This window comes from Haliotis rufescens, unplaced genomic scaffold, assembly GCF_023055435.1.
Source record: "Haliotis rufescens isolate VD_foot unplaced genomic scaffold, xgHalRufe1.0.p SCAF_2, whole genome shotgun sequence".
In the NCBI taxonomy this organism is placed as follows: Eukaryota; Metazoa; Mollusca; class Gastropoda; order Lepetellida; family Haliotidae; genus Haliotis; species Haliotis rufescens.
Genome location: NW_025963890.1, coordinates 48,870,489 through 48,897,738, shown reverse-complemented (window position 1 = coordinate 48,897,738; position 27,250 = coordinate 48,870,489). Strand labels below are relative to the sequence as shown.

General features: G+C 39.6%; 1 protein-coding gene across 1 annotated transcript; it reads left to right on the top strand.

The window, feature by feature from the left end:
• Positions 1–99: 99 nt before the first annotated feature.
• Positions 100–26,921, top strand: LOC124146275 (UDP-glucose 4-epimerase-like). Its single transcript, XM_046516502.2, has 10 exons — positions 100–200; positions 6,821–6,953; positions 9,396–9,493; positions 12,418–12,531; positions 13,471–13,647; positions 15,315–15,495; positions 16,170–16,255; positions 17,172–17,249; positions 18,547–18,661; positions 22,203–26,921. Exons 2-10 carry the CDS (start codon positions 6,830–6,832, stop codon positions 22,265–22,267), a joined length of 1,038 nt encoding a protein of 345 aa, XP_046372458.1. The 5' UTR covers positions 100–200; positions 6,821–6,829; the 3' UTR covers positions 22,268–26,921.
• The last annotated feature ends 329 nt before the right edge of the window (positions 26,922–27,250 follow it).

Below are 27,250 nucleotides of genomic sequence, written 5' to 3'. Positions count from 1 at the left end.
TATATTGTAAGAAAACCGTTTTAATTTGTACATCAATTCTAAAAATACGCGAACCCTGATTTAGTACAAATGATAAATCAGTTTCTGCGACCGATGCAAGTGACCTTGAACCCCAGGTCAACTGAGACCACGCCGGGTACACGTTGACAGGTTCTCGTATTTAGATCACAAACTTCATTGTTCGACAGCTTCAGAAACAGGTATGATAAAATTTTATATCTTGATTTCTTTTGTCATGAAACATGTCCTATCTTGGATCAAATGATGACAGGAAATAAAATGTAGTGTCGATTCAAGCAAGCAACAGTGACTGTGTTTACAATCACATAGGCCCTATCTGTGATTGTGCTCGATCGTTTTCCACTTACGTCCATAATTTTTCATTTGACAGCAAGTGTCTTGAAGAAAATTTCATAATATCTTTGATGTAATTGATTAATTAATATAGACCATATTATAGTATATTACTGCTATGGTTTTCAAATGTGTGTACAATGATCAACTCCAACAGTAGGCCTAACTCACGATTAACTTAATTGCAAAGTTTGTACATTCATGGTAGATTCTGATGGGTTACAATGACACAGAGTAAGCCAGTCACAAACTGTTAAATACAAATTTCAATTTTAGTGAGCTCTTTGGGTACTGGGATCTAACAACCCAAGGGATCCCTACAGAAGAGATGGTATAATTATCATTATTCCGCCTGATAGATTTTGCCCCCATATCGTTTAAAGTACTGTCTATTTTACACAGATTGATTAGCTTACAAATGTATCTATCAACATGCAGTGATCAACCTTAGATTATATTTTATTAATTATATTACAGATTTTTCATTGTAAATCCCAAGACACAGTGGAGGGTAAAAAAGCTCTCTTATAAATCCCATATCTTGTGATTTTGTGTTAATGAAATAGGAGAAACAAGTGATAAAATACCAAAAAAATATATTGGTATATATTTTATTCACATTTTGTCATCTGTTTGCTGTGCATGTACAATTATGATTATTTGATTTTTGTAAGTGGCACTTAGAAGTCAATTTGATTTTACTAATAGTAACTGGAGACAACTGATTCAGTGCTCTAGTGTTTTACTGCAATTTATTTCATATTTTAACCTTGGTCAAGTTTTCTCAGCCTATGCACTTTTTTAAGTAATGCTTAGTTATATGGGTTTTTTATAAGTTTGTTTTAATAAAATACACCACAGAAAAGTTAGGCTTAGCTGCAGTTTAGGTCGAGGTATTGTACCAGCTGGTTGCTTTGCCTCCATGATGGCCATGTAACTATGTGAGGCCTCAAGTGATCATTGTTCTGATGTACAATATATCCAGATGACCTTTGTCTAACTTTCTAAACATAACATTTGTTACATTTGACCACTTTCCAAATGGCATTGTGTGTTCACAGCTTTTGGCCATGGGAGCCATGCCAATTTACACTGTCAAGGTGGTACACAGAGTATGTGATCTAGACTACCACTACCAGTTGTCGGACTTTCATTTTGTGGAAGCCTCGGTGGCTGAGTGGGTCAGATCGCTGGCTTTTTGTGCTGGCATTTGGGGGCCTCACTCTGGCAGTGTGGGTTTGAATCCCAGATTGAACTCAACCCCAAAAGATACTAGAATTTGTGCTTTACCTGAGAAAGTGTTGTCCCAAATGTAACATTTGTTACATTTAAAAACACTTTCTAAATGGCATTGTGTGTTCTGACTTTCTAGTTTTCAGTGGTACTCACTGTTTGGGTCAAAACTAATGAGCACATAAAAATGTAAGCATAATTTGACAGTAGTTCTCCAAATTAGTTGTGGGTTTCTAATAATTGGAATCACATTATTATTACATTAGCCTGATACAGAACTCCAGATGAGCTGCGTATTTGAGTAAGATATGCAGAATAAATAACCATGACCCAATTTATTTAGAGTTGCTTGCATACAAATATGCATGAAAAGTAGCCCAATAGTAAACAATGTATAATTACCCAGTGTAGCTTTTTACCTTTGTGCCTGTGTATGTCTGTACAGAAGTTTATTTGCTGATTGAATGCAGACATCAAATATACAAGCAGTGGACAATGTGTAAAGTGCTACCTTTCGCTTCATGCAGAGACCATATAGCGATATCGGTATATGGTCTCTGCTTCATGTAACTTGTACGGCTGTTATGTTTCACTCGTGTATTCGGTGAATCGAACCGGATCCATCCATGAATTGAATTCGTTATTCGTGGACACTAGAATCAAATATTTATGAAAATGCAATGATGTGTATTACATACCCTGTACCTAAAAATATTCAAAAGAACATATTATATGCATAAATTTCTTCAAAGACAACACTCTTAAAACATTTAATTTGACAGTATTGTGGTCACTGGTCATTGTCACATTTGAGCAGATACTAGTACCTGGACAAGTGCCTTATATAAATGTATAATATATTAATAATTTAAAAAATATGTCAAACAATTTATAGCATTATTGTTTCACTGAATATGACAATTAGACATCAAATGCTGACTTGTTATTGTATTCGTGAATTAATATTCGTATTTGTTAACCTAAATTCATGATACGAATCGTAATCGCCTCATTGGTATTTATTACACCCCTAGTAACTTGCACGTGTGTCATTGTTGTGATACCGTATTTGACATGCCGTATTCGACATAATAAGCGCTCCTCTCTAATAAGCGCCCACGGCGATAATTTCTCATTTATTGGCAAGTGAACAATCCCAATTAGCACCCCTTCCGACATATCAATGTACACAAGACTTATTTATTCGCGTATAATACGCACTTGTGTGTTATATGCACCCTTAATTATGGGCAATTAGATTCTGGAAAAATATATCTGTCGTATATAAACATTTCAGGCTGTCAGCATAAACCATGAAATTTATCTTTCAACTTTGTTTTTTCCACCAAAATAATATTCTAATAAGAGACCCTATTTCTAATTTTGAGAACGCCCTGGCCGCTTATTATGTCGAATACAGTATGTGACACACATGGGTGTCGCCTGAAACAGAGTTTAAAGCAGAATTACAGTAATTAGTGTTTGGTGTAATATTTATTGGGGAACGGGTGGCCCAGTTGTCCAAGGTGCCGCGATTCACTGCAGAATTGCGTCCCTTGGGCACGCCAGAAACCTATGATTGTGGGTTAGAATCCCGGTTCACCCCAATTATGTTTCCAGGTTTGTCAGCATCATACCCGTAACGTATGTACCATAACGTCTGAGACCTGCATCACTTCGGGCTTTCCTCCCACATTAAGCTGACACGCCGTGATATAATTGGAATACTGTTAAAAGCGGCGTTAATCCCAACTCACTCACTCACTGTAATATTTATACATTTTAAAGAATACATTTAAAGTAAGAATCAACTTTTTACTTAGTGTGCGATTTTTGATAGATACTTGTATCAAGGCCCACCGATGCAACAGTGTATTGTCCTACTACTGTCCTTGATAACGGACTCGAGTCCCAGTCAAACCGACCCAGCTCGTTGAAGCCCTAGATGTGACTGATATGAATGCAAGTTCTTTTTCTTGTATCCACGCAGCAGTCTGGCTATAGTCCGTATCATAGGAGGATGCACTGTTGGATATTCATGACACAGATGCCTGGATTTTGTTACAATGACTGCAAATAGACCATTGTTTATATGCATACTGTGTGGGCTGTGGTTTATTTGAGAGGATGATGTATATGATCTGTATGACCTTGTCCATTAATATAAACAGCTTGGGAAATAAAAAACAAACAAAAAACAAGCCAGATGTCCTTTGGTATCATCCGCAATTGAATTTCCGTTATGGTGTGACCATGAATTTGTTTTTCATTTATTAGAAGCAGTACTAATCTGGAAGTTGATTTTTGTTAAAGATTTTTCGACCACCAACATTGTATTTTATACTAAAGTTTTTGTAAACAAACAAATAAAAAGTGAAATGCCTTTTGAAAATTATTATGTATGTATAGAAATAATTATTTGCCAGAGAAAATTTAGAGCTAATTGAGGAAGATTTCGTCAAATTAAAGTAGAGATTAGTAGGGATGATGAAATTGTGTCTACAACTATGACAATGTGCCTACCACTATAGCACCATTCCACTTCTCTGGCACCAAAGAAATTCAAGTCTTAAAGATGAGTGAAGAAAGTTATGGCCTCTGTATTCTGGGATGCAAAGGGTGTGGTCCTTGTTGATTACTTAGAAAGGCAATTACTGGTGCTGACTATGATTTTTGCTTCATTGCCTGAGAGATTCTATCAAAGAAAAGCGGTGGATTGCATGGATCGATGCTCATGATATTAATCACTGGATTGTCTGGTCCAGACTCGATTATTTACAGACCCCCGTCATATAGCTGGAATATTGTTGAGTGCGGCGTTAAATAACAAACAAACCAACCAACCAATCTAAAGGTGGGCCGTTGTATGGTTTTAAATGAATAAATATTAACTTTTGACGTGTTTGAAGTATTATTCTGTTAAACTCAATTGGAGTAAGCTGTGGATTGCGTAGATGTCTGCCTTTTCACACATGACAGTGAATTATTATTTTTATAAACGACAAGTAGTAAATAAAGTACTAAACTCGTTCCCGTGTTATACTAATTTTATGAAACAAGTAAATAGTTCAGAACTAATCACTCGTTTCATATATTATACAAAGTTACAAACTCATAAGGATATTTATGGGATTGTTTGCTACCTATCGGCTTTCGTTCATCCAAAAACATCTGTGCCACAAGATCTGTTTGTAATAAAATCACAATGAACTCTATGGGTGCCATGTTGATGCAGTTGTAATCAGAGAAGATGTTGCTGAAGACGAAGATGTAGGACAGGTGTGGCAGTGCTGTCTGTCGATACAATGATCCGTTACCTGGCTTGTGTTTGTCTTTCTGGGTCACTCCGTCTCACAACTTCACACAGATCGATGCCAGATGGCCCCTGCAGACTTGCTGCTGTGTGTCAATCCCTAAGTACACTTTCCCTACATGTAACAGGACTTTAACAAGACTAATACCCCATTTAATAGCGCCATGTCCAAATTTGGCATTCAGCATTTCTTGTCATGCTGTTCAATAGGAAGATGTTTTTTAAGTTAAAGAAAAACAGTTTTCCTCAGCAAACATGTTGGGAGTTGCCCTGGATGTATTTTGGTGTGTTTGTTCAGGAAAAGTATTGATTTTGAAAATATCAAAATTTGTGCATAATATTTTTATTTTTTTTATTTGAAAACTTATGTTTTGATTGACAGTTGAAGGTACCTTAAGTCTCAAATTGTAGTTGGCTTGTTGGTTTGTTGTTTTACGCCACACTTAGCAATATTCCAGCTATATGACGGCGGTCTGTAAATAATCAAGTCTGTACCAGACAATCCAGTCATCCACGTAATCCAATCCAAGCAATTGGGATACGATGACACGCTTCAACCAAGTCCGCGAGCGTGACCACCGGATACCGTTAGTCGCCTCTTACGACAAGCATAGTCACCTTTTATGGCAAGCACGGGTTGCTGAAGACCTATTCCACCCCAGACCTTCTCAAATTGTAAATTACAGATGGAGTAAACATAGTAAATAAGACAACAGTGAAATATGTCTAATTTTTTATAACCAGCCCTTAGTTGGGGATATATCAATCATGAAATTCATTCCAAAATACACTTATGTTGTAAAGTTTCTATTGATAGTTGATAGTTAAAAATGAATAAAAGGAAATGGCTTAAATATCTCGGTGTCGTCAAAAGGGTATGTTAGTTGCTGACTTGCAAGGGAAATGTTGACCCGGTGCGAGGACTTGCACGCTGTTGTTGTTTAACAAACAAGCAAGAATCTGCAATGTTGTACACAAGGGTGTCCCGCTGTGGTCTGGGGTGTTTGTAGTGCAAGGAGAGGTTAACTCGCTGTCAGCTGGCTCTGTGTGACATCATGGGCAAGAGTGGATCAGTAGGTTTCTATATATTTGATAAGCTGCTCGTTGTAGACAAGGGATTATGACTTGCTTGACTACAGTTATTTCTACAAGATTTTATTGTTCCTCCATTGCTTGTGATTTGAGGTATGATAATTAGGTAACTATTGAATCAAGGTTACTGCTATGCAGTGAGCGAACTTGCCAGAGACCACAATGAAATTATTTTGCAAACTGACTAAAGTGTATTTTGATGTGCGTTCTGGAGCAAATATATTTCAATTTGGTCTTTGGCATCGCAGGCGTATCTTCACAGAAGTACCACAGACCAGTCATGGTGTGTCCCATCATTGCCATCCATTTTACACTTTCATACATGTGAGATAGTTATGCATAGAAATTGATCATGATTGATGCAATAGGAATCTTTAAGAGGATCATATGTGTTAAACCTGTTTAATGTGTACTAGTAGACAGCAAATATTTTATTTTGGTTCAGTGCTTAAAACCATGTTCTTATTGCACTAATAGCGACGTTTGTATCTGTGAGCACATGCATACGTCACTGCTTGTAATAGTCTATCCATACATACGTTGCCACAGTTTGTCATGGATTCTCCACTCAGACACTTTATAGTGTATACTGTCTTGAGCCGACCGATCCTTGTTGTATCCCCTTAGTGCCAAGCACCAGGCAGGGTAACAACAAGTACCATCTTGAAACGGTATTAGCATGACACAGGCGGTAATCAAACCACCGTTAATCCGCTTCCTAGACAGGTGCTCTATCCACCAGACCATGGAAGGGGTCTAAAGTATTTTGAAATATTGGCAGAAATCTTTCTCTGATTTGATACAAAGAACTATGTTTTTTTATTTCAGAAGTCGAAGATGCCTGAGAAGTGTATCCTAGTGACTGGTGGTGCAGGCTACGTGGGGAGCCATTCTGTCATAGAGCTTATTGCGGCAGGCTACTCCGTCGTTGTCCTTGACAACCTGGTCAATGCCAGCATGGGTCAGTACCGGATTACTTGATAACCTTGTTGTCAGTGACTGCCTAAAATTGAACTTGTGTCATGGATTCATTATCCCTCTGTCCATCCATCCATCCATCCATCCATCCATCCATCCATCCATCCATCCATTAGCAATTCACTTACCCTCTTCTTAACATAATTTTCATCCATGTTGAATTCGTCCTTGGTTGCAACAAGCACCAGAGCTACATATAAGCAGTGTATTTACGTAAGAAAACCCCCTAAAAATGTTCAAAACCAAATTACTTTCAATGAACTTCCGTACAGAAACGTAATTTGTCTAAAAACAGCACACATAAATAAACACCCAATGAAGCTTTTTCAGCATGCGTACGATGGAGCTAATTTCTGAAACACAATTACAAGCTAATTTATTTTCTGAGTCAAGCCTATAGTTAGAACCGTTATCTACATCTAAAACATTATTCTTATTTTTCAAAATGTATACTTAGTTTGGGAAAATCCCAATAGAGTGATGAATAGATGAGTGAAAAAATATTGGTTTCCCAATTAAAAATGTAATAACCCAATTAAAATAGAAACCTTTGAGTAAAAACCCAATTGCTCAAAAAGTTATCTGGAGTTCTGAAGCAATAAGGAAATTCAAGATGGTAATTTTTGGTTTGAAATACAGCCTAACTCTTTTCTTTGTAACCTTTGAACAACTTGTCATCAAAAGAGAAGAGGATGTATTAAATGTTCTCCCTTCTGTGTACCAGTAGTTCTGATGCTTCATACTTGACAGCTGATGCCACCTGGTGCATGACAGGCTGACATGACAGGCCAAAGTCTGTCACACATTTATCTGAACTGTTGAGAAGATTAATATGCATTAATCAATACACACATGTTCAAATTATTTTCATCAACAAATTTATCATGTTAAATCTAATTTTGGCTATTCTTATAATCTTTAACATGCTCCCAGGATAGATTATCATTCATGTCAATTCATGCTTAGGTGAAAGAGCTGGTATAATTCTATAGGCGTTTAGAGTTTGTGTCCCCAACTAGGGCATAAAAAATCTTCATGTTCAATTTTAAAACACAAAATTATGATTGAGGACTTTCACATATATTTCTCAACATTTGCTGAGGGCCAAAATACTCATCTTTCATCAGATGTGTCAAATGTGCAGTATGTTCAATGGTTACGATTTCACATCACATTTAACATGTTTAACATCGAGTCAGCTGTAACAAACATAAACAGTGGTATTCTTCATGTTACAAACACAAACAAGGATTACATTAGTTGTTGTCACAATGTTACAGAAAATATAGAAGCTGATGTAATGTTACAGAGTATATTAGCTGATGTTACAAAGAGAGTGTATAAAGCTGGTGTTACAATGTTACAGAGAGTATTTTAACTGGTGTTACATTGTTACAGGGAATATATTAATATAATCTGGTTTTACAGTTTTACAGAGAGTATATAAACTGGTGTTACAATGTTAAAAAGAGTACATTAATGTAAGCTGGTGCTACAGTGTTACAGGGAGTATATAAGCTGGCGTTACAATGTTACAGAGACTATTGGAGCTGATGTTATGTGACAGAGAGTATATTAATGTAATCTGATGTTACAATGTTACAGAGAGTATATCAATGTTAGCTGGTGTTACAGAGGGTATATAAGCTGGTGTAACACCATTACAGAGAGTATATAAGCTGGTGTTACAATGTTACAGAGAGTATATTAATGTAATCTGATGTTACAATGTTACAGAGAGTATATGAATGTTAGCTGGCGTTACAGAGGGTATATAAGCTGGTGTTACACCATTACAGAGAGTATATAAGCTGGTGTTACACCATTACAGAGAGTATATAAGCTGGTGTTACAATGTTACAGAGTATATAAGCTGGTGTTACAATGTTAAAGACTATATATAAGCTGGTGTTACAATGTTACAGAGTATATAAGCTGGTGTTACAATGTCACAGAGAGAGAGTATATAAGCTGGCGTTACAATGTTACAGAGGGTATATAAGCTGGTGTTACAATGTTACAGAGTATATAAGCTGGTGTTACAATGTTACAGAGTATATAAGCTGGTGTTACAATGTTACAGAGGGTATATAAGCTGGTGTTACAATGTTACAGAGTATATACGCTTGTGTTACAATGTTACAGAGTATATTAATATAAGCTGGTGTTACAATGTTACAGAGTATATAAGCTGGTGTTACAATGTTACAGACTATATATAAGCTGGTGTTACAATGTTACAGAGTATATTAATATAAGCTGGTGTTACAATGTTACAGAGTATAAGCTGGCGTTACAATGTTACAGAGAGTATATAAGCTGGTGTTTAAATGTTACAGAGTATATAAGCTGGTGTTACAATGTTACAGAGAGTATATAAGCTGATGTTACAGAGAGTATATTTGCTGGTGTTACAATGTTACAGAGAGTATCCGTCGTGTGGAAGAGATCGTGGGGAAGAAGATCCAGACATACAATGTCACCCTGCTGGACAGGAAGGCAGTGGAAGAGGTGTTCGACAAGGTCAGTGTAGGTCAGGGTGCAGAGGTCATTTAGGCGACATCCACCGAGACAGGAGTTCACAATCAATCTTCCACTGATTTTCTGGATATCGGAGACACCATGTTCGTTCTATAGATTCCAGTAACAGATCAGATACAGTTAACCTATCTTCCAAGACTCTCACGGAGCAACTGTTCCTGTGTTGTGAAGCAATTTAATGTCCGGATAAGGTAGCACTTTAATTGGGGGTTTAGGGGTCGATTTGACTGTCTGGAACAGAAAGCCACCAATCAAATAGATAACTGTTCTTTTGTATATGCCAGTGTTCTTTATTTGCGAAAGATAAGAAAAATGAATAGGGTTTGACCTTGACTTACAATAGCGGGGGTCCGGTGGCCCCCCAATAATTAATTTTAACGGTCCTTGCAGGCAATATGAGAGTCTCGCCAAGTAATTACTTGGTGTACTGTATATTTTGATGATTACTTCAGAGCCTGGAATGAATCAATGGTCAAGTGGACAGTGGTCATGACTGATGAAATACCCCACACCTATAACTGCTCTTGATGTACTGCTGGTGCAATTAATGTGTATTATTCTTTAGGACCCAGTACATTTTTTCTGCATCCATTCTCTACATTTGTGCGACCCGTGAAGATTCCGGGGTAGAATAGGTCTTAAGCAACCCATACTTGCCGAAAAAGGCGACTATGCTTGTCGTAAAAGGCGACTAACGGGATCGGGTGGTCAGGCTCGCTGACTTGGTTGATAAATGTCATCGATCCCAATTGCATAGATCGATGCTCAAGATGTCAATCACTGGATTGTGTGGTCCGGACTCATTTATTTTACAGACCGCCGTCATATAGCTGGAATATTGCCGAGTGCGGCGTTAAACAACAACAAACAAACAAGCAAAACTCTACATTTGTGCGTACTTGATGCATATTTGTGCGTCGCATAAACCCCTAAAACTGTAACTGTTTTAGAAATGTACCTGATCAAACTGTGACAATGACAATAACAACGAGAACACACTTTCGTCTCTGATTAAATAAATATCGTTTATTTTGCCTACTGAACCAACTGACCAACACAATGTCATGTGAAACAAGAAACAACAATTGCAGATGTATACTAATTCCATTGTAATTTGAACTAGGTATTTTTTACCTTACTGTTGTCAAGGATTTGATAAGACATATATGTAAACGGATAATTGAATATTCTGGTCACACATTCTTTACTGTTCAAACTGGAAAATGGGAAACCTCTGATCACGTTCATGTTGTTGCTAAAAGCTGGAAGTTACATGTTCGTTTGAGCGAAACATGGCCACCTGCAATGTAGGAGAGGCAGAAGTGTGCAGTCACAGTCAGCAGAAGTTGAGTGGTTGTAATAAGCAACCATTGTTTGCTTCAGTATCAACTTTCTGAGCTAACAACAAACACGTTTAGTTGATGATAAAGAGTTTGCTTGTCATTCTATACTCTTGCACTAAAGTAAGGATTATGTTCGAAGTGTCACTGTTTATAGTTTGACCACAATGATCCCTGAAGACTCCACTTTCTTTTGAAAAAAGTCTCTTGCTGTTTAATTGGAATGAAATTAAACAAATTTCCAAATAAAATCCTGCCCAGTAATTTGTGGTTTACGTGACTGACAGCCGTGGAGCATTGTCTGACATCCGTCCAGTTGTCTGTCTGTCATTAGTTTTTAGGTTTTCGACATCTCCACTATAAAACGTGAGGCTGAAGCTGGAAATGTGGATGTAAGATCTCAGCTAGGGTGCTTCTGAAACTTTATCCAAGAATTCAGATCAGAATTTGAACATGAAAGTCACAGCAACCATAGTCTTCTTTGCCCATTGCACAGCCTTAGCTGCATGCATCATTGTCATGATAATGAAGTTTGGTATGCTGTAAATATTTGGTTCACGGTAAATATGTGGTATACAGTAAATATTTGGTATGCAGTAAATATGTTGTATGCAGTAAATATTTGGTATGCAGTAAATATTTGGTATGCAGTAAATATTTGGTATGCAGTAGATATTTGGTATGCAGTAAATATGTGGTATGCAGTATATATGTAGTATGCAGTAAATATGTGGTATTCAGTAAATATGTGGTATGCAGTAACTATTTGGTATGCAGTAAATATGTGGTATGTGGTATTCAGTAAATATGTGGTATGCAGTAAATATTTGGTATGCAGTAAGTATGTGGTATGCAGTAAATATTTGGTACGCTGTAAATATGTGGTATGCAGTAAATATTTGGAAGATAGTGAATATGTGGTATGCAGTAAATATTTGGTATGCAGTAAATGTGTGGTATGCAGTAAATATTTAGTATTCAGTGAATATTTGGTAAGCGGAATACAATATGAAATGTTCGTCTTTTGGCATATTTCACTTTTTTATCCTCCTGCGACCTTTGACCTTCATTTATTCCCATTTTAGAATTTGTTTCTGCAATTATTTAATGTGTAAAACCATATATACAGTGTTATTATTAATGTTCAGTTATCAATAAGTTTAGGGACCATTTCAAAAGTTTGATGTGGGATAAAAATCTTGATTCCATAAGTTTCGTGGTGAGGGAGTTTATCGCCCTGCAAGTTTTCCATCCAACAAAGTCAACACACCTGATTTATCATTGTTTTATGTTGTAACTTTACCAATTCTATCTTCCCACGAGATAGGGTTTTGTTGTCGCCAGCACTGGTGGTATGTCATTCTAATGCCATGCATAATATAGAATGGCAGATTTTATCTATAAAAAAACCTACAACACCTAGTAAATAAACTACCAAGAGAAGACGATTGGTGCCCATTCTTTTAGTCTTTTAGTCTTCTTAGTCTCATTATTTTCTATATTCAATGACCAGGTTTCTTTGTGGTTTCATGTTTTAACAGCTAATGTGCATATATTTGTTTGCAGCACAAGTTCAGTGCAGTGATCCACTTCGCAGGTCTCAAGGCCGTTGGGGAGTCATGTAACCTCCCGCTGTTGTACTACAGGACAAACGTTGGCGGCACAGTCAACCTTTTAGAGGTCAGACATTTATTTTACGCACTCGCTTATCAGCCTGTTTTACGGAATCCGTCAGGCAGAAACCTATGATTGTGGGTTTCCAATCTCAGTTCGCTCTCATTATGTTTCTAGGTTTGTCAGCACCATACCCGTGTTGTGGGTTTCACTGAAGTGGTATTTATAAGACTGGCATCACTTGAGACTATCCTCCAACATCAATCTGACATGCGGTGATATAACTTGAATACAAGTATATATGTTGATTAAACATATCTTACAAAACAGAACAAAACAAAACAACGCATTTAATGAGTAAACATATTTTGTCCTGTCTTTGAAATTCAAAACCAACATCCAAGCCAACTGGCTTGTTTGATGTTTACTGTGAAAAAATGCATGCCTTCTACCATCATTGTATTCAGGAGTCCCACAAAGTGTTTTATTTCTGTGTTAGCCTAATGGTTAAAGTGCTAGCTCATCACGCTGAAAATCTGGGTTCGATTCCCCACATGGGTACAATGTGTGAAGCTCATTTCTGGTATCCCCTGCCGTGATATTTTGCTGGAATATTGCTAAAGGGGGCGTAAAACAATTCTCACTCACTACTTCACTGGTGCCTGACGTTTTAGGATCCCCAAAGGAACCTAGAGGGAAATCTAGACTTGCTTCATTTAGGGCTTTTGCATTACGGAAAGGGCTGGGCGGAAGGGAAATAATATGGTTCAGGGACTGTGAGACAGAATCCTGTGACCATGATAGGTTTTGTCAGCGCAATATACATGCTTATAGGTTTCACCCAAGTTAGATCTGCATCATTGTTTGTTTTCACAATTGTCGAGCATACATATTACATTGAATTGTCATGCTTGATTGAAAGGGAAATCCCCTTCCCAAGAAGATTTTGTGGTGAGGTATTGTTGAGCAGACGTGAAGTGACGGCCATGTTGATCTTCCTGATAGGTGATGAAGGAGAAGGGGGTCAACAACTTGGTGTTCTCAAGCTCCGCAACAGTGTATGGCACGCCACAGTATCTTCCTCTGGACGAGAAACACCCAATCGGGGGATGTACAAATCCTTATGGCAAAACAAAGTATTTCATCGAAGAAATTCTAAGAGATCTCTCAAATGCAGAAAAGGTTGGTGAAAATTATATACATTTCAAAGTGTTCTCTGACATTTTGCAGTAGATTTCTTGTATTTATGAATCGATTACAGGATGAAATTAGAGCTTGGTTTCAGTAAATTACTTCCAACACTATACTCATGGTATGTAAACCAATGATTGTTTATGTATTGTATACACAAATATAATCGATTTGCATTTTAAAAATAATCAAAGAGGTGGTGGGGTAGTATAGTGGTTAAAGTATTCACTCGTCATGCCAAAGACCCGGGTTCGATTCCCCACATAGGTACAATGTGTGAAGCCAATTTCTGGTGTCCCTCTACTGGAATATTGCTAAAAGCGGCGTAAAACCATACTCACTCACTGATTATCCCAAATGTTTAATCCATAATCAAAACAAACCAATAACAGGAATTTTATACTATTTTCTGTTTGGTAATACAGAATCTGTTGTGTGGCAAATATATGCTATTTGCATATTAAACATAATCAAGACAAAACAATTTCTGGAATTTTATGCTATTTTCTGGTTGGTGATACAGAATCTGTTGTGTCTGAAAGACAAATATCAGCCTTTACCCATTTCTCTGTATGCCAGTGTTCGTGGAGATACCTGTAGGTTCCTTCATGGGGAGATCCGAGTTGAGTTCATGTGACAGAACTTGGTGGTAAGGGAAGGCGAAATGGTCCAGTGGTAAAGCACTTGTTGCAGCAGCCTGGGTTTGACTCCAAAACTGGTGTCACCTACGATGATGTCTCTGGAACAGAAATAGAACTATGTCAGGTTGCTGCCTTCTCCGACCTGCAACAGATAATGAATAAGTTGCAAGTGATTCCATCGCACATGATTGGCTAGCCTAGCAATGTTTCCATCAACTGAAAAACAATTGGACCCGCCCACTAGCAGACTTTTTTGTCCTAATTTGCTGATACAAGAATGGGTGGGGCTTGCGCTGAATGATGTATTGATTTTGTATTGTTGTTTAAATTTTGTGTTACTTATTAAATTAGCATTCTGTGAAGTTATTATTGTTGACGTTTGGATTTGTAAATATTGACTTCAATAGATTTATGAACATTAAAATGGTGGACACACTTTCTGTTAATACCCAACTCATGTTTTTATAGTATCCACACCGTTTTTTACAAAACTACTAAAGATGGGCGGTATTACTGGTATATTGGTAAATTGAGGTTCATTCTTTCCATGATAAGTATCACAATATCATTTTTTAATGCTCGGTATATCCGGTGATTTTAGGCAATTTCAAATAATGATTTTAATCACGTTTAATATTATACACTGTAATACTTGCCAAATACATGTACCTTCGAAATGTTTCCGTTATCCCAAAATACAAATTCGCAATTTGGAGTTCGCACTGGTGACACCAAGTCATCACTGTCCCAGAGTGTGAATGAGTAAATATTATGTTGTACGAGTATGTTGTTTTATTCCATTTATGAACTTCAATTAAAGTATCAGATTGCTTCTGAATTCAAAATTTAGAATTACACAATATATTGTGATACATATCGCAAAACGGCCCAATGCATTATAAAATATTGTGATACATTTTAAACGTCCAATACCAATCCCTAGTAACTACCTCTATAATTACACAAAAATATTCAATGGTCAGTTCTGATCATATTATGTGCTGGTTGTGTGTGCAGCAGTGGAACATTGTGATCCTGAGATACTTCAACCCGGTCGGTGCCCACAAGTCGGGGAAGATTGGCGAGGACCCCCAGGGCCCACCCAACAACCTGATGCCCTTCATAGCCCAGGTGGCCGTGGGGCGCAGATCGGAACTGAAGGTGTACGGCAGCGACTACGACACCCCGGATGGGACAGGTCAGTGAACTGTGAGGTCTGCCGGTATCAGGGTCGTCTTATCATCTGTACTCTTCTTGCAAGTTGCAGCATGAAAATATTTTCATAGCTTCAATTTATTAGTTGTAGATTGTATAGTTTTTAGAAGTTGTGCTTTTTTAGTGTAATTTGTGTGGATTATCTCCCCTTGACCATAAAATGAAGCATCAAATGTATTTTAACATAGTTGTTAATTACTTCGCAAAACATACTTCTGTATAATTTTTTAATGGTTAATTCAATGTGGTAAAGATAGTTTTCAATATATTACTCTTCTCAGGACTTCATTCACATTTTTGTCGCCTACACACTTGCAAAGTGTTGTTACAACACTGAAGTATGGGACATTGCTACAGTGCTTTCGCCAACTCACTCCTTGTGCTCCCCCATATAGACTGTCCTTGTGCCAGGATGGAGAGAGGAAAACAGCATTTCATAATTTTTCTGTAGTTTCATAAATCAAAGAAATGGTACAAAATAAGCACAACAAAATCAATGTATACCCAATTTATTTTTTAGATTTAACTGTGAAATAAATTTGAAAAGTAATTTGTTACTCTGACCCACAATGCTGTTAGTACAGGTTCTAGATAGTCTCCCCTGACCACACCAGGATCCAGTCTGTCAGATGTGTTACACATTGTTGTCGGTTCTAGGTGTTCGTGATTATATTCATGTGGTTGACCTTGCACAAGGTCATGTGGCAGCCATTAAGAAGGTCGAAGAGAGCTGTGGGAACAAGGTGAGTCAGAATCATAGCTGGAATGTCACCGTCTTCATGTCAGCCCTGAATAGGAGTTGTGTGGAGGGGGATTTCTCCCTACACAAGCCACACAACATGTCCTCAGTTATTGTGTCATTAAGACAGAGATTTCCTGGTCTTTGAAGCTTTTTGCGTCATTGCCTGAGAGATTCTATCAAAGAAAAGCGGTGAGGAATGCTGACTGCTGGAGTTCTACTATTTCATGACAATGCCTCTTCTTACACCTCTCGACATGCAAAGGCTGCTATGCGACAATGTGGGTTCAAAGAGCTTCCTCATCCTCCATATGGGGGCGGTCGGGTAGCATAGTGGTTAAAGCGTTTGCTCTTCACACCGAAGACCCAGGTTCGATTCCCCATATCGGCACAATGGGTGAAGCCCCATTTCTGGTGTCCCCTGCCGAGATATTGCTGGAGTAATGCTAAAAGCGGCATTAAACCATACTCACTCACTCGTCTCTGTAGTAACTGGGGTATTTTTTATATAAGTACAGTAGACTAAGTTTATAACAAACTCAAAGGGACCACTCATTTTAGTTCGTAATAACCGTAGTTTGATATAAGCATATAAACAGCACATGGGCGGATACAGAGGGGGGGTGTGGGGGTGCGCATCCCCCCTTTTTATTTCGAAAAAAATCTTTATTTCTGTATAAATTACGACCAAAGACAATAAATAGATCTTAATTGTGCACCCCCCCTTTTAAAAAAAGCTGTATCAAATGGCCGGGACTTAAAAATAAGTTTGTTATATCGGTTATATTTGTTTACTGTATTTGGTCAGTGACATCTGGGAGGATGTAGTGGATGCCTACCCCAGTATTCTGTGGTACTGATACAGCTGTGTCTCACAACCAAGGTTTCTGTTAATGACCTCTCTTTCTCTTCCATTGAAGACCTACAACCTGGGCACTGGACATGGCTACTCCGTGCTGGATATGGTCAAGGCATTTGAGAAGGCATCAGGAAAGACGGTGGGTATTCAATACACTAGACTCCCCCATACAACACACTAGACTCCCATGCAATATACTAGACTCCCATACAATACACTAGACTCTTCTATACAATACACTTGACTCCCCCATACAACACACTAGACTCCCATGCAATACACTAGACTCCCCCATACAACACACTAGACTCCCATACAATACACTAGACTCCCCCATACAACACACCAGACTCCCATACAATACACTAGACTCCCCCCATACAACACACTAGACTCCCATACAATACACTAGACTCCCCCATACAACACACCAGACTCCCATACAATACACTAGACTCCCATACAATACACTAGACTCCCCCCAAACAACACACCAGACTCCCATACAATACACTAGACTCCCCCATACAACACACTAGACTCCAATGCAATACACTAGACTCCCATACAATACACTAGACTCTTCTATACAATACACTAGACTCCCCCATACAACACACCAGAGTCACCGATACAATACACAAGACTCTTCTATACAATACATTGGACCCATATGCTATACATTATACTCATGTATACAAGACACTAAGCTCCCCTATACAACACACCAGACTCCCCTATACAACACACCAGACTCCCCTGTACAACACACCAGACTCCCCTGTACAACGTAGCAGGCTTCCATGCACTAAGAATCTTGATGAACCATTCACCTTTACATTATACTCATGTATACAAGACACTAAGCTCCCCTATACAACACACCAGACTCCCCTATACAACACACCAGACTCCCCTGTACAACACACCAGACTCCCCTGTACAACACACCAGACTCCCCTATACAACACACAAGACTCCCCTATACAACACACCAGACTCCCCTGTACATCACACCAGACTCCCCTGTACAACACACCAGACTTCCCTGTACAACACACCAGACTCCCCTATACAACACACCAGACTCCCCTGTACAACACACCAGACTCCCCTGTACAACACACCAGACTCCCCTACACAACACACCAGACTCCCCTATACAACACACCAGACTCCCCTGTACAACACACCAGACTCCCCTATACAACACACCAGACTTCCCTGTACAACACACCAGACTCCCCTACACAACACCAGACTCCCCTATACAACACACCAGACTCCCCTGTACAACACACCAGACTCCCCTGTACAACACACCAGACCCCCCTGTACAACACACCAGACTCCCCTGTACAACACACCAGACTCCCCTGTACAACACACCAGACTCCCCTGTACAACATGATGAACCATTCACCTTTGCTTTACAGATTCCATACAGTAAAGTTGAGCGCCGTCTAGGAGACATTGCCTCGTGTTACGCTGATGCCACCCTCGCCAAGACGGAGCTGTCATGGACAGCACAGAAAGACCTGGATGAGATGTGTAAGTCCTCAGTGCATCTATGAAGTGATTCACTTGTCTGTTGTTGTGTTAAGTAGATGTCTTAAACTTAAACTTGTGCCTTTACACCCTCTTTAATATCAAATGTCATCCCTCTTTCCATCAAGATCTTGAGGCGAACCTTGAGAGATCTTTGACAGGCCAGTGAAGGATGCATGGGATTTGAGCCAGTCGGTTATCAGCTTTCTAAAATTATTCGGATTCAATACTTTACCCTGATTCACCTCTGTCCCTGATTCAGAAAATTTGTTCACAACATGAGAAAGTCCATACAAAACACTAACACTCACTTCAGGTGAAGATGGCTGGGTTGGTCAGATCTTGTCAGAAAGTTCCCCTGGCATGGCCTCTGATGGAGGTTGGTCAGATCTTGACAGAAAGTTCCCCTGGCACGGCCTCTGATGGAGGTTGGTCAGATCTTGACAGAAAGATCTCCTGGCATGGCCTCTGATGGAGGTTGGCCATATCTTGTCAGAAAGTTCCCCTTGCACGGCCTGCTATGGAGGTTGGCCATGTCTTGTCAGAAAGTTCTCCTGGCATGGCCTCTGATGGAGGTTGGCCATATCTTGTCAGAAAGTTCACCTGGCATGGCATCTGATGGAGTTTGACCATATCTTGTCAGAAAGTTCTCCTGGCATGGCCTCTGACGGAGGTGGGTCATATCTTGAAAGGAAGTTCCCCTGGCACGGCCTTTGATGGAGGTTGGTCAGATCTTGACAGGAAGTTCCCCTGGCATGGCCTCTGATGGAGGTTGGTCAGATCTTGACAGGAAGTTCCCTTGGCATGGCCTCTGATGGAGGTTGGTCAGATCTTGAAAGGAAGTTCCCCTGGCACGGCCTCTAATGGATGTTGGTCAGATCTTGAAAGGAAGTTCCCCTGGCACGGCCTCTAATGGACGTTGGTCAGATCTTGACAGGAAGTTCCCCTGGCACGGCCTCTAATGGATGTTGGTCAGATCTTGAAAGGAAGTTCCCCTGGCACGGCCTCTAATGGACGTTGGCCATATCTTGTCAGAAAGTTCCCCTTGCACGGCCTCCTATGGAGGTTGGTCAGATCTTGACAGGAAGTTCCCCTTGCACGGCCTCTGATGGAGGTTGGTCAGATCTTGACAGGAAGTTCCCTTGGCATGGCCTCTGATGGAGGTTGGTCAGATCTTGTGAGAAAGTTCCCCTGGCACGGCCTCTGATGGACGTTGGTCAGATCTTGAAAGGAAGTTCCCCTGGCACGGCCTCTAATGGATGTTGGTCAGATCTTGAAAGGAAGTTCCCCTGGCACGGCCTCTGATGGATGTTGGTCAGATCTTGAAAGGAAGTTCCCCTTGGCACGGCCTCTAATGGACGTTGGTCAGATCTTGAAAGGAAGTTCCCCTGGCACGGCCTCTGATGGAGGTTGGTCAGATCTTGACAGGAAGTTCCCTTGGCATGGCCTGTGATGGAGGTTGGTCAGATCTTGTGAGAAAGTTCCCCTTGCACGGCCTCTGATGGACGTTGGTCAGATCTTGACAGGAAGTTCCCCTGGCACGGCCTCTAATGGATGTTGGTCAGATCTTGAAAGGAAGTTCCCCTGGCACGGCCTCTAATGGACGTTGGCCATATCTTGTCAGAAAGTTCCCCTTGCACGGCCTGCTATGGAGGTTGGCCATATCTTGTCAGAAAGTTCCCCTTGCACGGCCTCTGATGGAGGTTGGTCAGATCTTGACAGGAAGTTCCCCTGGCACGGCCTCTGATGGAGGTTGGCCATATCTTGTCAGAAAGTTCCCCTTGCACGGCCTGCTATGGAGGTTGGCCATATCTTGTCAGAAAGATCTCCTGGCAGGGCCTCCTATGGAGGCTGGCCATATCTTGTCAGAAAGTTCCTCTTGCACGGCCTGCTATGGAGGTTGGCCATATCTTGTCAGAAAGATCCCCTTGCACGGCCTCCTATGGAGGTTGGCCATATCTTGTCAGAAAGTTCTCCTTGCACGGCCTCCTTTGGAGATTGGCCATATCTTGTCAGAAAGTTCACCTGGCATGGCCTCTGATGGAGTTTGACCATATCTTGTCAGAAAGTTCTCCTGGCATGGCCTCTGATGGAGGTTCGCCATATCTTGTCAGAAAGTTCACCTGGCATGGCCTCTGATGGAGTTTGACCATATCTTGTCAGAAAGTTCACCTGGCATGGCCTCTGATGGAGTTTGACCATATCTTGTCAGAAAGTTCTCCTTGCACGGCCTCCTATGGAGGTTGGCCATATCTTGTCAGAAAGTTCTCCTGGCATGGCCTCTGATGGAGGTTGGCCATATCTTGTCAGAAAGTTCCCCTGGTTCCATTCCCACCTACCTCATTTCCACCCCTCCACCCTGATACGCTCTCTCTTTCTGTCTGTCAGCATTCCAATATGATTACTTAAACCACGCCTGAAATTTCTACTTATTGTAGACAAATTTTGCATCCCTCAGAAGAAACACTTTAACTGATGAACATGCACAGTTCCATATCTACTTTCATGCATACCTTTACACTTGAGTTATACACAAGTTATAAGTATTCCTCCTCATTTTATGTATGTAAGGTGATTGTTATACTGTTAATACATGATGGTCGTCATGGTTATAGGACCGTATCTCATGGGAATACACAGGAACTGTTGCATGTAAGATGATAGTCAAACCATTAACACTTGATGGTTGTCAAGGTTATAGAACCATATCCAACAGGAATTCCCAGGAAGTGTTGTATGTAAGATGATAGTAATACCGTTAACACATAATGGTTGTCATGGTTATAGGACCATATCCCATGGGAATACCCAGGAAGTGTTGTATGTAAGATAACAGTAAAACCATTAACATTTGATGGTTGTCATGGTTATAGGACCATATCCCATGGGAATACCAAGGAAGTGTCATATGTAAGATGATAGGAATATTGTTGATACATGATGGTTGTCATGGTTATAGAACCGTATCCATGGGAAAACCTTGGAAGTGTCGTATGTAAGATGATAGTAATATTGTTAATACATGATGGTTGTCATGGTTATAGGACCGTATCCATGGGAATACCCAGGAAGTGTCGTATGTAAGATGATAGTAATATTGTAAATACATGATGGTTGTCATGGTTATAGGACCGTATCCATGGGAATACCTAGGAAGTGTCGTATGTAAGATGATAGTAAGATCGTTCATACATGACGGTTGTCATGGTTATAGGACCATATCCCATGGGAATACCAAGGAAGTGTCATATGTAAGATGATAGTAATATTGTTATTACATGATGGTTGTCATGGTTATAGGACCATATCCATGGGAATAGCCAGGAAGTGTTGTATGTAAGATGATAGTAATACCATTAACACTTGATGGTTGTCATGGTTATTGGACCATATCCAACAGGAATACCCAGGAAGTGTTGTATGTAAGATGATAGTAATATTGTTGATACATGATGGTCGTCATGGTTATAGGACCGTATGCATGGGAATACCCAGGAACTGTTGCATGTAAGATGTTTTACATGTGTGTTGTCATGTTTTGCAGGTGAGGATCTGTGGAGATGGCAGTCTACCAACCCTAATGGCTTCCGACCAGCTGAGGGCAAATAATGGCAGCTTACACTAGGCATTAATTTAAGTACAGATAAATTATAGTATGAACAATCATTGCCCAATCTGTTTCACATTTTAACACTGCACAGTGATCACCCTCAGGTAGCCATTAAGAGGGTGGGCTATGTGGGATGATCATTTATTTTTGTAGATCATAGACATACTTGTTGGGAACATTATGACTTGCGTGGGAATGGGGAGCCGTGTCTATAAGGCTCCACTGTATTGTTAATGTTGAAATGTGATGGCTCCATTTGGTCAGATGTGAATATGGAGTCGTACGACTCAAATTGGGATGTGATGTGGAGCTATCGGTTGGCTCCTAGTGTCATGTGACATGGAGCTGTCTGATGGCTCCAAATGCCATGTGACATGGAGCTATCTGATGGCTCCAAATTCCATGTGACATGGAGCTATCTGATGGCGCCAAATGCCATGTGACATGGAGCTTTCTGATGGCTCCAGGTGCCATGTGACTTGGAGCTTTCTGATGGCTCCAAATTCCATGTGACATGGAGCTTTCTGATGGCTCCAGGTGCCATGTGACATGGAGCTATCTGATGGCTCCAAATTCCATGTGACATGGAGCTATCTGATGGCTCCAAATGCCATGTGACATGGAGCTATCTGATGGCTCCAAATGCCATGTGACATGGAGCTTTCTGATGGCTCCAAATTCCATGTGACATGGAGCTATCTGATGGCTCCAAATGCCATGTGACATGGAGCTTTCTGATGGCTCCAGGTGCCATGTGACATGGAGCTATCTGATGGCTCCAAGTGTCACATGATCATACAGAGCTGTCACCTGTTCTCTTGCAGCAATGTTTGTGGGACTGTGAGATGTCTCACAATGCAGATCATCAGATGATGTACACACACACAGAGTGGTGGCTCAGTCTTCCCTACAGCATTGCCTCATGATGTGTGTGTGTCACTGTGTGCTTTAGCTTACTGCACAAAACAGTGCCTACACACGAGTTCACCCGGTTATAAGGTATTATGTTCACTTTACTAACTTCTATGGCATCAGAAGCAGCTGAATATCTTGTCAATTCAGTATTTTGATATGTTATATGTCAATCAAAAACAAAATTGCATCCTTAGAGATATCCTCATGAAGGCAGCAATCACCCAGCACTCCAACCACAAATCAGTGGCCGATCTGTCACTAACCTGGATGACAGCTGTCAAAAACAAGCCTGCAAAATCTGCTTGAATCTCAAGACAGGAAACACTCTCAGTTGCCACACGACAGAAAACTAATATAGATGCCACAGACATTTTAGCTGCAGGAGTAGAAACCTTATCTACTCAACTGCTGCAGATGTGGGAAGCAATATGTAGGACAACCAAAATGTCACTTCTACGTGCGACTAAAAAACATGGCCGACATCAACCACCAAAGTGACAAACCTGTCACTAACCATTTCAAGTCAGCAGGGCACTCCACTAGAGACCTGCAATACCAGATCATACGACAGCGGAAGTTAGACCCTGAGTCAGAGCAGAGCACGGCTATGCCCATCCATTGATTAAAATGGATCTAGTCCTGTAGTTCCCAACGCTCTGACTGTCCATATATGTCAATCAGTTATGAATTACGTCAAACGAGAAACTGTATGAGTGAAGTTGAAAAATATAGTCATGCATGATGTGAATGAAGATAAATATTAGCTAACTTTGTCTAACCAACAAATGAATAAAATGTCAACTACACTGTATGAAATAATCCTTTCAAAGACATCTGCCGTCAGCCTGCACAAGAGCATAGAACATGGTAAGACTAGGTATTCCTGGAAGGGGTCAATGCATTAATATGGGATGTATCAAGTTGGAAGGACATTCACTGTATCTTGATGATGTTGTTGAAGACTTTTGTAAGTGAGGCAGTGGCAGTTATAAATTGTTTGATAGGCATTGCTTAGAAGTTGATGGATAACTTCTTTCTTTACCGTATAGGTGATGTTGACAATGCTTGACAATGGTATAAGGATCTATACCGAAATGTCACCTTTACAGTAAATAAAGAAGTTGTTATCCATAAATTGTGTCCACTTTTGTGGCAGTTATCTTGACTTGATTAAAAAAACATTTACAGGCATTGAAATGAAATTTATAATCATCATTGCTTTGAAAATTGTTTGTTTGTTTGTTGTTTAACGCCACACTCAGCAATATTCTAGCTAAATGATAGCGGTCTGTAAATAATCGAGTCTTGACCAGACAATCCAGTTATTGACATCATGAGCATCGATCTACGCACCTGGGATACAATTACACGCATCAACCAAGTCAGCAAGCCTGACCACCCATTTACATAAGCTTGACTTTTTTCTGTGGAAAGCAGATACAATATTATCTCATAGTTTTCCAGTATGGTCTTAGTAAGGATAAAATTTATTGATGATCAACTTCTTTATCACAAATAGGAGCAATGTTTCTTGTGTTTATTGAAACCCCTCCTACCAAAATGTGCCATTATGCCCCTTGCTGTGTGCTAAATTTTTATATTTTCAATGTTTCTTGAGTGGGTCCACAAATTAACCCAGTCCGACCTTGACCAATGACCTTGAGGAGGGCTCTTCTCTGATGCAGACATTGCCTTTCATGGAAAAAGGGTGCCAAACAGCGTGACACTTTTTGACGACATTAACAATATTTAATACTAATCACATAACCAAGAGCCAGTGGTCATAAAATCTAGTGTGACCAGTCCTGAGGCAGGGCCATTCACCAAATGATATACATTTCAGCAGAGACCATATACCGGTATATGGGCTCTGATTTCAGGAGTGTTGTCAATCATTTTAGAACATTTTTTTTTTTATAGAAGGAAATCTCTGGTATTGGTATTAATTAGGTCTGCATGGCATTTATTATGATTGTTTTATGTGTATAAAGTCATTTCAAGAAACGTTGTCCTTTACCTACACAAATGTATAATCTCATGTGTGTATGAACAAATGTACATCTGTTTTTTATATATTACCTTCTAAAAAATGATTCAGCACAAATTGACCGAATGAATCAAATCTTCAAATCTCAGTTTAGAATTGCATCAGTTTTCAACATAATTGTTCTCTGTCACACTTCATGGGGGGGGGGGGGGTGCAGGACATGGTCCAAACTAACCTCTTGTTGAAATGTCCAGTCTACATGAGTGTACTAGTACTGTAAATCCTGAAATTAACATGAGTGGGAATAAAATGTGAAAAATGCGTGTGGTCTTTGTTCACATTAATGAAACGTCACATTTATGTCTCCAAATGACTATCAACAATAAGACGGCCTCACTGCACACTTTGGATAGCGGAAATACCAACTTGAATATAAACACAAACACGGTTTATTGAGCAGCAGTTGTAACAAGTGTATAACAATGTCATTCAAAGAATAGGAATTACACAATAGGTATCCGGTGAGTTATCACTGCTGGGGTCAAGAGTTCTACCCACTCGTGTCAAACTAGGCATCACTGACCACTCCAATCAGTGAACTGTTGTTGGTTCAATTATTTTATTGCCTTTGAACTTCCTTAATGCCAGTCAACAGAATAAACATATAAACTGTGTGTTTGTTATTGTTATTCCGGAAGTGCTTTACTCAGTGCTAATAAGTGGTGCTTTTTGCTGTTTGGATTAAGATATGTATCATTCCACTGGGGATGGGGTGGGGGGAGTCGCATTGATTTTGAGTCGCTTTTTGGCTAGGGTCAGCATTTGTATGATTTTGGAGACGCAATAATTTCAAGATTTACAGTATTCTACTAGTTTCCTAGGGGTGAGGCGATACAGCAAGGTCACGATACGATACGTATCACGATACATATCACGATACATAGGTCACGATACGATACGTATCACGATACATAGATCATGATGTGATTTGTATCTCGATATACATATTTACAGCAAATCACATGGACACTTCTTGACTAAATATTTCAGAGCAGCTTCAAAAGGAACAGCTAGTGTTAGACACATGTTCATAGCAACTATTTTTAGTAATGAACTCGAAACGTTCAACACACTGGGGGTCAATAAACGAGTAGTAAGTAAATTTCTTTGGCAAGTGTATCTTTTTGTATTAATAGCGTAAAAAAATGTATCGTGTATTGTATCGTCACCAGAAAACCCATGATGCACCGGTGCACCAATGTATCGTTTCACCCTCATAATTTACCCCCTCCGGCTGGTACAGGCTTCTTCACAAGACCCTGACAACCAATTCAAGCCGTTAATAATCACAATATATTTGATCTTAGCTGCAAACATTGTCCTGTATTTTGACTTACCAGCTGTGATGTTTTCAAGACCAGCAAATCATTTTTATTTTTATTTTCTCAGAAATCCTTTTCTCACTCTGACATTGTATTATTTCCTGCATGTGTGTACATGGTTATGTTTGTTCAAAGTATTGTTTCCTGTTGGATGTGCCATTGGAGGGGATAGGAGAAAATGTGCTGAAGATATTTCTGTAAAATTAGCATATGTTGAAAGCTTTTTGTGATCTCTCTTGAATAATCCCGAATGACATATTTATTCTTATGGCAGTTTGTTCCTATATGTTGCTGAAGCTCTTTGATACATGCTTGGTTGTCATTATTATTTGAAAGGGGTGGTGAAAAATAAAAACATGGTATTGTGAATATTTGGTTGTTGGTTATTTACAAATTTACCAATCCATAGCTCTCGGTGTATACACTTTCTGATCTTGCTAGTTTATTTTTCAATTTATCTGAACAATGTTTGTTTCACCAGTGTTTATATTCACACTGTTCTCCCAGTGTTCCGTGACAGCAGATTCTTCATAATTGTTGGAGTTGCCATAAACATTTTATTTTCAGGGTTATCTCCCTTCATCCGAAGCTCCTGATCTGAACAATATTACAAATATGTGCAAGAGATATTTGTGCCAACTCAGCATTAATGCTTTGAGTTCCAGTAGATAATGGCGTGAACCTAACAAAAATAAAGA